The sequence below is a fragment of the Schistocerca gregaria genome, chromosome 3, assembly GCF_023897955.1.
Source record: "Schistocerca gregaria isolate iqSchGreg1 chromosome 3, iqSchGreg1.2, whole genome shotgun sequence".
NCBI classification, from domain to species: Eukaryota; Metazoa; Arthropoda; class Insecta; order Orthoptera; family Acrididae; genus Schistocerca; species Schistocerca gregaria.
The window spans coordinates 565477520-565492466 of record NC_064922.1 but is presented as its reverse complement, the minus strand read 5'-3'; the positions used below and the strand labels follow the sequence as shown (position 1 = coordinate 565492466).

Sequence of the window (14947 nt, the reverse complement as noted above, 5' to 3'; positions counted from 1 at the left end):
ACGTGTGCTGTCCACTACATGTCCATTCACTGTTACATCTGTGTTCCGTAAATTAATGTGAAGTGCATGTCAGAGGACACTTAAGTGTCCTTTCATTCCGTTCACTGCTGGAGAGCTAGAAGACTGACTTCCTATTTTATCACTCCATACACTTTGCGAGTAACCTGACCCTCTGTGCTCAAACACAACGCTGTACATAAGCTGCAACAAATTCCTTTATTCTTGGCAGTAAGCCTCGACATGAACTTTGCGTTGAGAATATCGTCACTAATGTAAGAATTCTTTTACCTTTTATTTATTCAGGCGGTATTATCAGCTGTTAGTCACATAATGGCCTGTTTTGACTATAGATTACAGTAAGCTTCAAATCAAAGGCTGCAGCGTAAAGGGCTTTGTATCATCTGAGACCAGCGAGCATCCGGATGTATTGTGTATGTTAACTCATCCACTTCAGATCTTATAGGGAACTTCATGCTGCAACATTTCGTCTGAAGATACTCGAAACTGGACCTTGTATGATGAAATTCTATGACTGTCGTCGAAACAAAACAAAGAAAAATTATTACGTCAACTGAACAAACAAATGACAAACCCTGTCCCACGCTATTTTTCTCTCTGATTGATCCTCGGTTGATACAGGTCACATAAATGTCGCAGGACTATTAGCAATATGTTTCAGGTGACAGCATTTACCGTTCTCAAGGATAATAAATCGTAAATAGTTTGCGAGATATAACCTTTAGATTCTCTCAGGAATGGAAATTGTGCGTATGATACTAAATAAAAGGACCTTCCGTGATGTGTTTTGTTATAAGTTTCCTTCCACAACTGAAGTTCCAAAACACCATTGTCAGCATCAATATACGTTGCAACTTGTGTAATGAAATATGGCAACTACACTACACTGAAGCGCCAAAGAAATGCTATTGGCATGCATATTCAAATATAGACATATGAAAACAGGCAGAATACGGCGCTGCATTCGGCAAAGTCGATATAAGACAACAAGAGTCTGGTGCACTTGTTACATCGGTTACTGCTGCCACAATGGCAGGTTATCAATATTTAAGTAAGTTTGGACGTGGTGTTATAGTCGGCGCACTAGCGATGGGACACAACATCTCCGAGGTAGCGATGAAGAGGGGATTTTCCCGTACGACCGTTTCACGCGCGTACCGTGAAAGTCAGGAATCTGGTAAAACCTCAAGTCTCCGACATCGCTGCGGCCGGAGAAAGATGCTTAAAGGACAGGACTAACGACGACTGAAGAGAATCGTTCCACGTCACAGAAATGCCGCCCTTCCGCAAGTTGCTACAGATTTCAAAGCTGAGCCATTACGAAGTGTCAGCGTGCGAACCATTCAACGAAACATCACCGATATGGGCTTTCGGAGCCAAAAGCCCACTAGTGTACTCTTGATGATTGCACGGCATATAGCTTTACGGCTCGCCTGGACCCGTGACCACCGACATTGGACCGTTGATGACTGGAAACATGTTGCCTGGTCGGACGAGTCTCTATTCAAATTGTATCCATTGGATGGACGTGTACGGGTATGGAAACAACCTCATGAATCCATGGACCCTGCATGTCAGCAGGGGACTCTTCAAGCTAGTGGATGCTCTGTAATGGCGTGTGGCGTGTGCAGTTCGAGTGATGCGGGACCACTGATATGTCTAAATACGACTCTGGCAGGTGACACGTACGTAAGCGTCCTGTCTGATCACCTGCATTCATTCATGTCTATTGTGCATTCCGACGCACTTGGGAAATTCCAGCAGGACAGTGTGACACCCCACATGTCCAGAATTGCTACAAAGTGGCTCCAGGAACACTCTTCTGAGTTTAGACATTTCCGCTGGCCACGAAAACTCCCCATACATGGACATGGGATGCTTTGCAACGTCCTGTTCAGAAGAGATCTCCACCGTTCGTAGTCTTACGCATTTATGGACAGCCTTGCAGGAATAATGGTGTCAGTTCCCTACAGCACTACTTCAGACGTTAGTCAAGCCCATGCCATGTCGTGTTGAGGCACTTCTGCGTGCTCGGAGGACCCCTACACGATATTAGGGAGGTGTACCATTTTTTTGCCTCTTCAGCGTATACAGTGAAAGATATAGATGCTCTCTAACCAGTTTGCACTACTCCATAAGTGAAGTTTACAACAGTCCTTTGGGCTGATTCGAGGAGATCGATGATTTTTAGTTTCATATTCTTATCTTTATCATCTTATTCATCAAAGCCGATATGTGTAAAATGCACGAGAGAGCGAAAAAACGGTGGGCTTTAAAGTCAATATTGTTTCGCCGCCTCGTTTTGTTAATAGTGTTGAAGAGGCTGTTGTATTCGTAGTTTAGTTTCGGTGTGAGCCGACCCTGCTTTCACATGTTTCCGTAAATGGTAGATTATCCTAAAATTCAGTCTTCGGTTTACCCCCTTTTCAAATGTTTTGGATGGTCGTTGTTCTATTGTAAGATCAAATACCCATATTTAGATCAGCACCGTTGACAGTAAAACACGACAGTCTAAATATAAATTTGCAGATACAAAATCTGTTGATAATATATAGGATGGAAATATCTCTGTACATGACATATACGGGATGTATGTTTCACACTTCAGCTGTGGAGTAGTACCAGAAACGATGTCGTTGTTGTGGTCTTCAGTCCGAAGACTGGTTTGACTCTCCCTGCTAGTCTGTACTGTGCAGTCTTCTTCATCTCTGCATAACTACTGCAGTCGACACTCATTTGAACCTGCTTACTGTGTTCAAACCTTGGTGTCCATCTACAAATTTTATCCCTCACTTCCCCTAACCGCCCCTCTCACACCGCGCGAGGTACCGCAGTGGTTAGGACCCTGGACTCACATTTGTGAGGTCGTCGAATCAGATGCCCGTGTGGCCTTCCTGATTTAGGTTTTCCATGATTTCTCTGAATCGCTTAAGGTAAATGACGGAATGGTTCCGGGGGCAGTGTACAGCAGATTCCTTTCCTCATCCGTCCTTAATCCGAGCTTGTGCTCCCTCTTTAGTGATGTCATTGTCGACGGGACGTAAAGCACTAATCTTTCTTACTTCTCTCTCTCTCTCTCTCTCTCTCTCTCTCTCTCTCTCTCTCTCTCTCTCTCATACACGCAAGCGCACACACAGACACACACACACAAAGACAAACATTCGATGTCCCAAGAGAGGCCTTGTTAACTGATCCATTCTTTTGTTTCTCCAATTAGATTCAGGACCTCTTCATTAGTTACGTGATTTGCCCATTCGTCCTCATTATTTTTCGTAACATCACTCTTCCGAAGAATGCATTTTCTTCTTTTCTGAACTGTCTATGGTCCAAGTTTTACTTCCGTGGAAGTCCACACTCCACATAACTTCTTCCCGAAAATACTTCCTAACATTTAAATTTGTAGTGCTAGCAAAATTATCTTTCTTAGATGTGATTTTCCTACTACTGACAATCTGCATTTTAGTCATGTGGCAGTTTTAATCCCTTTTTTAAAACCTGGGAAAGACCGCACGAGCCCAAGTAGCTACCGTAGTGTTGCCCTCACTAGTTGCATAGGGAAGACCTTGGAGTGGATGGTCAACCGCCGCCTTGTCTGGATGTTAGAATCCTGGCAACTCCTTAGTCGATTTCAGTGTGGGTTCAGGAGGTTTCGTTCCACCTTCGATAACCTGGCCCTACTGGAGGCGGCTATACAACAGGCTTTCCTACGCCGTCATCACCTTCTAGGTGTATTTTTCGACATTGAGAAGGCCTACGATACCACTTGGAGGCGTCTCATCCTGGAGCAACTTCACGAATGGGGTTTTCGGGATTGTCTTCCTCTTTTTATTCAGTCTTTCCTCTCGCCACGATATTTTAGATACCGAATTGGTGACGTCGTGTCTGATCGCTTTGAGCAGGAGAACGGTGTCCCTCAGGGTAGCGTTTTAAGTGTGACTCTCTTTGCCATCGCTATTAATAGTATTACGTCCATAGTGAAAAGTCCTGTCCAGTGTTCTTTGTTTGTGGATGATTTCTCTTTGTTTTTCTCTTCTTCAAGCCTTGCAACGACAACTCGTCAGTTGCAACTTACGATTAGACGTTGGGATGACTGGGCGCGGAAGAGTGGTTTTAAGTTTTCCACCGAGAAGTCTGTATGTGTTCTTTTTACCCGTTCTCGTTCGATTTTAACCTTTCCTGAGTTGCGGATGAGGGACACTATTCTTACTTTTAAAGACACGGTGAGGTTTCTGGGGCTCATTTTTTACTCGAAGCTCACGTGGTTACCTCATCTTAAAGACCTGAAACGGCGGTCGCTTAAGGCTTTAAGTATTCTAAAATGTCTTAGCCACAGTACATGGGGAGCTGACAGGACTTGTCTGCTCCAGTTTTACAGGGCGTTTGTGCGATCTCGGCTCGATTATGGGTGCACGGTGTAGGGGTCTGCGAGGCCTTCTTACTTAAAGATGTTGGACGTTGTGCACCATGAAGGGCTTCAGTTGGCCACTGGGGCATTCCAAACTAGCCCCATACCAAGCCTCTGTGCAGAGGCTGGTGAACCGCCACTTCCTATGCGGCGACGGCTACTTACAGTGCGCCAGGCGTATAAAACTTTGTCCACACGATACGCCCCTGCATACCCTGCCGTTGCTCAGCCTCCTCTGGCACAGTTATTTCATAACCGGCAACGTGCGACGCAGCCCTATGGGATTCGCGCACAGGATTGCCTGGCTGCGATGTCTATGGCTGGTCTTCGTGTTTTGCGTCGCAGTTGAAGCAGATCCCCACCTTGGCTCCTCCGGAGACCCAAACGTATTTTAGATTTGACTAATTTTAAGAAAGATCGCACACCAGATTTTACATTCCTATCTCTGTTTTTTAACATTTTAGATGTGCATCACGGTTTTACTGTCATGTACACTGATGGCTCCAAACAGGAGAATTTCCTTGGCTGTTCTGTAGTGTTCCCTGATCAAGTTACTCGGATTCGCCTCCCTGCTGAATATACCGTTTTCGCAGCGGTGCTCCACGCGATCCTGAAGGCACTGGAGCAGATGAATCGTGTTCGGGGCGATCGATTTCTTCTCTGCTCCGATTCTCTTAGTGCCTTACAATCACTGCAGAACCTGTACCCGACTGAGGAGATGGTCCAGCAGATACATAACCAACTGCACTTGCTCCAACGGGGGGTACAGAAGTATCCTTCTGCTGGGTGCCTGGTCATGTCGGCATCTGGGGCAATGAACAGGCCGATTAGGCTGCCAAGCAGGCCTGCAGAGAGCAGGATGTGGTCCAGTGTCCTATTCCCTTGCAGTCAGTCGTCGCTGCACTCCACAGGAAGTGCATGGAGTTGTGGGAGGACGAATGGCTGGCGGTGACGGCCAATAAACTGCGGTTGATAAAGTCAACCACTCGGCCGTGGCGTTCCTCCTGCCGGTTGCTCAGGCGGGATGAGGTGGCCCTCACACGTCTTCGGATCGGGCACTGTCCTCTCACACACAGCTTTTTATTACGTCGGGAGGATCCACCGTTTTGTGATGCTTGTGGTGAGCACATCTCTGTCCGGCACATTTTAACAGACTGCATTTAATACCGTGATGCACGGGCAGAAGCACAAGTTGCCGGGGATCTGCCTTCTGTTTTAGCTAATGATAAGACGTTTGTGTCTAGGGTTTTTAAGTTTTGTGATGTGTCTGGACTCTGGCCTAAAATTTTAGGCTGGAGGTTTTAGTGTTTTGCAGAGTGGCTGACTCCTCCCCTTTTTTCCTTGCGGTCAGCCAGCCACTTCCATCTGCTACATTGTTTTAGCTTCCTCTATCATTTTCTTCCTGTGTTGTCCATGTTTTACTGCTGACGCTCTGCTTCATCCCACGCTTTGATGTGGGTGAGCACATGTTTTTCAACGATTGTTACCCATGTTTTCTGTTCCGTTTTCTATTCCTGTTCTGGGATTTTTCTTGACACCCGTCTCACTCAGTTACTGAACGGGCGCTGAAGACCTTGCTGTCGTGCGCAAACAAAACCCCTCTACTACTACTACTACTACTTTTAAAATCACATTTCCTAATTTTTTTTCCCAGTATCGTCTGATTTAAAGCGATTACATCCCTTTATCTTTCTTTTACTTTTATTAGTCGTTACTATTCGGTCTGGAAGGTCCTCAGTTGGCATCACGAGGCCGAGTGCATACCATACCAGTCCTCTCACCAAGAAAAAACCTTTGTCAGTACCAGGAATCGAACTCGGATTCTCTGCACAGTAGCCACCTACGCTGACCACTCAGCAATTGAGGTTTCTCTAAATCGACAAAAGCTATAAAGGTAGGCTCTTCCTACTTTAAACTGTCTTCTGCGATAAGTCATAGGCTCAGTATTGCCTCGCATGTTGCTAGAGTCCTACTGAGCCCAAACTGATCTTCACCGAGGTAAATAACTCGTGTTAGTATTTTGTAGAACACTTACACGTCCTTCACGAGGTACGCAATTCTGTCTATACGGGCTGGTCTGCTAACACACCAGGAGACTGTACTAGAAGATTCTTGTAATGCTGTTTGAGAGCACCATCTCACTCTTTCCACTTTCTTCGCAAATTTTCATTTACATCGCCGGTCGAACTATGAAATAAGATCTGTGTGAGCGTTAACTTAGCTTTGACGTCCCGGCGACGAGTGTCTGAGTGTAGCATTCGGCAACCTGGGAGCTGCTTGCACTGAGTGCTCCGATGACTCTCCCGTTGCAGACAAGAAACCCCGCTGGTACCGCTGGCTGTGCACCGGCGGCATCGACCCCGCGGCGCCCGACGACCCGCGCGACAACGGCGAGCACGCGTGCATGGCGTTCTTCCGCGACCACGTGGCCGCCCTGCTCAACAGGCGGTCCGCCAAGGCGGTCGTGCTGGTCGTGTTCGCCGCCTACCTGGCGGGCGCCTGCTACGGCATCACCACCATGCAGGAGGGCCTGGAGCGACGCAAGCTGTCCCGCGCCGACTCCTACTCAGTCGAGTTCTACGAGCGCGAGGACTTCTACTTCCGCGAGTTCCCCTACCGCATACAGGTCAGGGCATTTCCTTTGTCTCCACAGTGGTAACAGCTGTTTTTAACGTGTCCGCGGCTGTTGCTTGATAATATCATAAAAAGTAAACAAAATCTTGGAGCGGACTTACAATATAATCTAATGCATCGAAGATGCCAAAGCAGTAATGATGGGTGATTATGGATCGTTACAAGCGTCAAATACTGTGCCTGACAAATAAGATGAAGGGACCTCAGCAGTTCGGTCCCACAACACCATACCACACATTAAAAAAAAAAAAATAAGGGAAGTACACAGGAGGGGCGAGGCTTCATAGAATGTGTACGCAAAACATGAATGTTTTGTGCTTGTGCCATTCGCGAGTTGGCATTTCCTATAGTGGACACATACTTCCAGAATGTTTTTTTCAGCATTGGGTAGTTCTTCGGTCACGGTTATCAACTCATACTTTTTATTTGTATTTATTGTACCTCGATAACTGAAGTCTTCCATGGCCTATCTTTCACCTAAGAAGACTTTTCGTCTCAACTTCCCTTTATAACTAACATTACATTGAATACACTTGCTTAACATTCTTTCATTAATACACTAATGATAATGACTGAAATAAGCCTAATAACAAAGCAACACTATATTGTTAGCACAGAGAACACATTAAAATTGTTTGAGCGAACCTTAGGAGTGCATTCCTCACACCAAATGAAGAGGAAAAAGTCTTGTACACATGTCTGGAAAGACTAATTTTTTCTGATATTATTTGCAGAACATTGTACAATTGCATATTGTGTGTTAGCAGCTGCCAGTTTCCCGTATGAACTGCTTGCAGAGTACTAACTCTTAGAGACTCCTAGAATTATTTAAAGTTTTTTCCAGTTACGTCATGACACTAGGGAGTGTGGCGAAATTCTAAAGACATCAAACGACGTCGATGTTTCATTCGTTTCCGAGAACTGTTCATAAAGCATTTGTACATTCTAAGCGTCTTTTTCAGAAACTAACACCTAGACGTAACCGCAATAAAATCAAAAAGTTTTGATTAGACATAAGTTTATATCATAAAACTGGCCATTCTTTGCCTATCCCCCTGCCATGATACACATCGCTGTTACATGCCGTAAAATGTGAAAATACGTACTTCAAACCCATCATGAACATACTTAAAGATTGTACATTCTCGAAGACTGAATTAATAGTTCTACTTTTATCAGTAACAGCACGCAATTTCTTCCAGTAACAGCTTTAAAAGGAAGCATTTCCGGACATGCGACTTTTCCCCCTTATATGAGGAAACCGGTTCAACAATTTTTCGATGCACTTTCGAAATCCGCACAATACCATGATCGCCCTTACGCAGCCTGAGATAGTAATCTACGTATCTATCCAGTCTTTCATAAAAAGACTGAAAGTTGACTCACGAGACAATGAAAAATGCGCCAGCGGAGGTAATAACGCGTTACAGTTTCTTACAAGAGCGAAATATTTAGGTCAACTCGTCTCACAGGTATGAAACTCTTACATAGGCCTAGTAGATGAGAAATCACAATTTAACTGAAAGATTTCTTATACAGTTATGCTTGTACCAGTCGAGAATGGGCAGGGGCCGATTAGCCATCAATAATATGTAAAGAACTTATGTACCCAAGATGGAATCGCGGTGGTACATTTTCACACTACATAGCAGTTGCTGTACCGAACACGAAGAAAATATTTAAGATTAAGAAGTCATTTACCGAACAGAAAAAGAGAAAGACAGAGACGGTTCGAAAAAGAGCTTGTTTATTTGTAAAATATTTATTTGGCTAGAGTGAGAGTGTTAGGGGTATAATCATAAACTCCAAAGAGAAATTCAAAAGGAATGTTATTGATCATTTCGAAAGGCATTCCTCCAGACAATATGAAAACACACCTCGCAAGAGACACTAATCCAATCTGCATTACTCTGTTCCCTGAACGTGTAGCGTAATGAGTAGGAGTGTAAAATTTGAGCAGTTGTGATACGGAGGTTGGTTATACACGCACCATCCCGGAATGTGCACAAAATGGTGTAACGCCGTAAGCCACTGCCATACATCGTATAGAGACTTTCGAAACACAAGTTTCGATGACAGTGACACAAGGCTCTGTTCGTGGAGATTTATTCGTCGGATAGAGATCTTAGGCTGGACGGCAACCTCTGACGTACTCAGAGAAACAGCCAGTCATTGTCTATTGCAATACTGACTATACATTGCTCTTTTGTGTTATAGGTTGTTATCACAGGAAACCTGAACTACTCTGACCGAGCCGTGCAAGACGAGATCGAGAACCTGACGCAGACGTTCGAGAACACGACTTTCATATCTTCACCGCTGTACACGGAGTCGTGGCTCCGCTCCTTCGTGGGCTACATCAGGAGGAACGAGGACTACCTCAACGTCAGCATCGACACAGAAGAGGACTTCATCAACACACTAAAAGAGGTCAGTCAGCTTGGGCGTAGGGTCACCTACAGTAGTTCTACATGACTATGCAGAATGGTCAGAAATAGTCTGGGAAACTTGTAAGGACGTTCCAGGGTAGGCAGTGCTGATAAATAACTGTCAAGAGAAAGTTCGATATGTTGCAGCGTTTCCCGGTTAAGACCGTTGAAGTTGACAATCGGAGACGGTGCCGCCAAACGTGTGCTTCATTTGGTAACCTAAAACCGGACTCTATAGCGATACAAAAATTGGACATGGGATGGTAATAAGGTTCGATGCCGAACCAAAGGCGCAACAGTTTCTTCATGCGCCGTCACCTACGGTAAGAGAACAACTGACACTCATTGTACTCGTATCCGTCGGACCGCTTGAATTAGCACGCGCAGCGGCCTGATTGTGGTGATCAACTCGTAAACAAGCTTTTCACACTGTATCTGACCATCCTGCATGTGAATTACAATCCATTTTCGGCGAGTTGACGATTTTTTCGTGTGTATTTATAAAATAAATAACAATAATATTCTTTAAAATGGATGAAAAACAGTCTTCGCCGCAATAAAATATGGATCATAACACCTGCTCCATTCACCGCCACCGCCTACCATCGTGGTATAAACGGTTGGAAGATGGTCACATTCCGAGCGAAACCGGTAACCATTGTAAACAAACATTTTATTGCGTTCAAGACTGTTTTTAATTTATTTTAAAGTACTTTGAGCCAGACCGCTGTTTCTTCACGAGAAATGTTCTCAAATATTAATCGTAATATTGTTTATACCATCATGTGTAATGTATTTGGGAATTTTGTTTTACACTACTGTTGACCACAAAACGGGTTTTCCATTTCTTTCAGTTGTGGTTGTTCAAACCAAACCCGTTCTCGCTAGACGTGAAATTCAACGAGGATGGAACTAGGATCATCGCCTCTAGATTCCTGATACAAGCTGTCAACATTTCAACATCCAACGACGAGAAGGCCATGGTGAGGGCGCTCAGGAAAATCTGTCATGAATCGCCACTCAACGTCAGCGTCTTCCATCCGTACTTCGTCTTCTTCGATCAGGTACGCTCACAACAGTTTCATGTACGGTGTACGAACAGTAGTTGTAGACTGCATAATAAGGTAGTCGCTTATAGATTACTCTATCTATTTCTTTCACTAAACATGAAACACATTTAAGCCATCATCAGGGCTGCGTTTCTGATGGAGCTTCTCATTGACTCCCATGTCACTGTTTCCAGTCTGCTCTAATAACGTAAATATTTTCTGCAATAATGGAAGGATTATTACGAGGAATGATCCAATACAGATTTGCATCATCCTGTATCGGAAAGTAAAGCAAAATCAATGTCACTGGTAACAACTTGCTACAAAAAATAGATAGACATCTGCTTATAATAGAAGGAAAATAAAGCCGCTTACTGTAGACTGTTCTCTGAAACTTAGCGCAGTAAGCAGCTGTGACGATAAATTACAAAAGAAAGGTAATGCCATAAATGCCTAATAGTGATGCACTGGGTGGTTAAGAAACTTACGGATAAACATTAAGCAAGTTGGGGCCACACACAGTGGAAAATTTTTTGTTAATAATCATACACATTTTAATCTGTAGTTGATGAGAGGTTCATAATGTTCAGAGACGGACTGAAACTCTTCTTAACTTAGGCCCTAAACAACAACAAAATTCTCCCGTAAGCACTCCACTCACTATTCATCTCTTCCTTCTATTTTTAGATTGCAGAGAAACATTATCATTATTTTAAGGCCGGCCCGGAGTGGCCGAGCGGTTCTAGGCGCTACAGTCTGGAACCGCGCGACCGCCACGGTCGCAGGTTCGAATCCTGCCTCGGGCATGAATGTGTGTGATGTCCTTAGGTTAGTTAGGTTTAAGTGGTTCTAAGTTCTAGGGGACTGATGACCTTAGAAGTTAAGTCCCATAGTGCTCAGAGCCATTTGAACCACTATTTTAAGAAATTTCCTTCAAAAGTTCTGTTCTCGAACATTCTGTTCTCGACAGCACTGACCATTTCATTTTCTGCTTAGTCTTATGAATATTTTTTTGAACAATATAAATGGTTGGTATGCATACACTGAGCATGTGTAAGAGCAACGCTTGCAGCACCTGGTGAATACGATTAGGTTAATCTAGTAAGTTACACGTTCTGAAATGGAACTGTAAACGCACCTGGACAACTGAAAGAATATATGCTGCTACAGTAATCGTTAAATTTTTCACGACCACCTCTTTGAGACTAGTGGTGTCTGTTTATTCCCTGGAGGCAGTGTTTTTGGATTCTTAGGACGGTATATATTTGATAATCTGACTTTTTGGTAGCACGAGTGGCAGGAGTTCTCAGTCACGCAGCATTTGAAAAAGAAAATAGACGCATCCAATCAGTATATGATAATTGTATGACGTCTTTATCAAAAATATTTTAATAGTTTCCTCACATTAAACAGATAGGTGCATGTCGTCAGCTTTGTCGGTACGAAACATAAGTTTGCACTCATGATACACTAGTGCTTTTTGTTAATGTATTTCGTTTCTTCTTGAAGATGACAAGTTACTGAAATGCATCAGAAATCTAATAAAATATCTGCAGTCGAAACAAACACATAATAAAATTATATAAGTACATCTACGACCATTCCTCCTCATTTTGTATTAATGCAATGTACGTGTATTTTCAATCAACATGTCTGTAATTACAGTGAACTTTATTGGCTATCAGCCTATAATGATTGCAAGAAAGTAATTATGAAAGACTCCACAAAAGATGTAATATGTACAACAAGTTCTGTTTTGTTTTAGTTTGAATTGGTACGGCCGACGTCGATCCAGAGCATGATCATCGGCGCCTCGATCATGATGCTGGTGTGCTTCATCTTCATCCCGAATGCTCTGTGCTCGCTGTGGGTGGCGTTCTCCATCATATCGATCGAGGCTGGCGTGGCCGGCTACATGGCGCTCTGGAGCGTACGCCTCGACTCCATCTCCATGATTAACCTCATAATGTGCATCGGCTTCTCCGTGGACTTCACAGCACACATCTGCTACGCCTACATGTCTTCCAAGGCCACGCACCCTGAGGAGAGGGTGAAGGAATGCCTGTATGCACTGGGGCTCCCTATCATCCAAGGAGCGTCCAGTACTATTCTGGCTGTGATCTCCCTGCTACTGGCAGGCAGTTACATCTTCTTGGTATTTTTCAAGATGGTGTTCCTGGTCATCTTCTTTGGAGCAATGCACGGCCTCTTCCTGTTGCCAGTCCTGCTGTCGATATTTGGGCCCGGTTCCTGCACGCGAAGGAAGAAGGAGGAGGACGGCGAAGCACCTGTTGAGACCCACCTGTCGGCAGTGGAGAAGGCTTTCCCACATCCCTACTGTATTCCGCATCCGTCTCTTCAGCCGACTCACCAAAACGGGTACCCTTTCCGCAAAGCAAACGGTGATGCCGGAGTCACTCCTCAGCCGCTCTTCCTGGGTGGTTCGTCGGGCACCCCGTTCCACCACCATTTCGGGGTGCCTCTGTCTGGGCTTTCACCGTACAGTGGCGGAAAGTACAGCGACGGGAACGGTGGCGGCGTAGAGAAGGATCTGGGTCTGGGAACGTCGGGAGAAGACTCCAGCGAGTCCAGCTCCAGCAAGTCCCAGAGGCGTCTGCAGAAGAAGACGACCGCGGCCGAGGAAGAAGACGAGGAGGAGGCGGCGCAGAGACGCCGCTACCAGGAAGGGTGGCGCAAGTCGTCGGCCAGCCTGGAGGTGTTCCGTAGGATCCCCGAGGCGTACAACAACTCTGGCTACGTCAGCGACGAGGAGGGGCGCGGCCGACCTCGCCACTGGCAAGATGGCGAAGCCCCGCGTGGCCGCGCGCGCCCTCGCGACGACGCCCACATCCCTAGGAGGTACACCGTGCACGAAACGAACGGCGCGCATGCGCACAGCCGGCCCAGGTCCCGCTCGCAGCACTCGCCGCGCACCGGCCACCAGTACCAGGTGCACTCCAGAGGCGACCACAAGTTCCGCTGACACCGCGGGCGATACCTCGACGTGCGTCGGCCTGCCCAAGCTCCGGACAGTTCTCAGCCTCAGGGACCACAGAGATGGAAACAACCTCCGGAGTACCGTGAGGACAGTTCGTCGGTTAAATGACACCGCTTACAGATCTCCATTGTAGTCCATTAAAGTGCGTGAACGGTGTCTTTAAGGTGTCTTGCCTCCATGATAATTCACGAGGTCTGGTAGGTGTAACGGCTATGTTCAATACCAACTTTTTGGGAGTAAATACCAGAATAATGTGGAGGAAGCGGGAAGGTAAGCTAGTTGTTACTCCTCCAATTGTTTCACGCGGACTGACACTTTCCGTGGTCAGAATGTTCAGCAGGACGTTACAGAAAACTAACAACGACTGTGTAATTTTGTACGAGTGGTTCGAGCGACGTGTGAATATTTTTTATACCTTTTATACAATGTTGTTGCGCCGTTTTCTGCGTCTCGAGAAGAGCCGCACCCCAGTACTCTACGTCTTGCTCATCGACGGTGTAATCGATAAGTTAGTTGCCTGGAAACAAAACTGCGATGAACCCCTGAAGATGAAACAGTTTTGTTGTTTCCATTCAGCTAACAAGTGATTTTAAAATATACCTCTAATGAAATGGGACATTAATTGTTATTTATATTTTTCGGTAAATGTATTATCCTACAAGCAAACATTTATATGTAGAGTGTGTATGTCAGATCCTGGGTTCTTGAAAATGTTAACTTTGAAATGGAAAATCCAATTCTATTCTTGTAATTCTTTCAGATCTGCTTTGGAATTATTCTATGATAATGCTTATTTCATAATGCTCGCCAATACGTCTTCCAGACCATTCTCTCTAATGGATCTCTTTCTCATACAGTGTAAATATCTGTAGCCAAAGACTTAAATAAATGATAGCAACTGTTCGAACTCTGGAATCCGGTTTTTTTATCTGTGTTTCCGTATTTCAGAAAATTTCGTTTGGAGTTTTTATAGTAGTTTCAAACGCAAATGATGTTTTCAAAGTTTCGATATTTCTTTTTTAATTCATCTAGACTACATTTTTATGTATGAACGTTTCAGAATACCAAAGTGGTGCAGAATTCAATTTTCCCCAACCAAAAATGATCCGTTTGACTCTCAAAAGCACCAAAGACCTCTAAGTATTGTTTCTATTAAACCGTAAACAAAAAAGTCCAAGCAGTTCCTTCATGTTACAAATGAAGCGACATGTCTCAATGGAAATAATTTTGAACATATAACGTGTACACCTACGAGAAAAATGTTGAAGGGTTGTTGAACACTTACGCGGTACACAACAAGACACTAATGAGTTCAGAATTCTGGGCTGTCACAGTACACCTTTATATTAGATTTTGTCATTCAACACATAAAAAATTTGAAGAAAAGTTTTAGTTACTAATTCCTGTTTTAGTG

At 44.6% G+C, this 14947-nt stretch overlaps 1 protein-coding gene across 3 annotated transcripts in view; it reads left to right on the top strand.

Moving 5' to 3' along the window:
* Positions 1–14448, top strand: part of LOC126354870 (patched domain-containing protein 3) — a 382944-nt gene extending 368496 nt beyond the window's left edge. For all 3 annotated transcript variants that reach the window (XM_050004872.1, XM_050004871.1, XM_050004873.1), the window contains 4 exons: positions 6736–7049; positions 9275–9487; positions 10341–10550; positions 12301–14448. In XM_050004872.1, coding sequence (XP_049860829.1) covers positions 6736–7049; positions 9275–9487; positions 10341–10550; positions 12301–13518 — 1955 coding nt within the window. In that variant the 3' untranslated portion in view covers positions 13519–14448. The remainder of the gene's footprint in view (positions 1–6735; positions 7050–9274; positions 9488–10340; positions 10551–12300) is intronic.
* Positions 14449–14947: the final 499 nt, after the last annotated feature.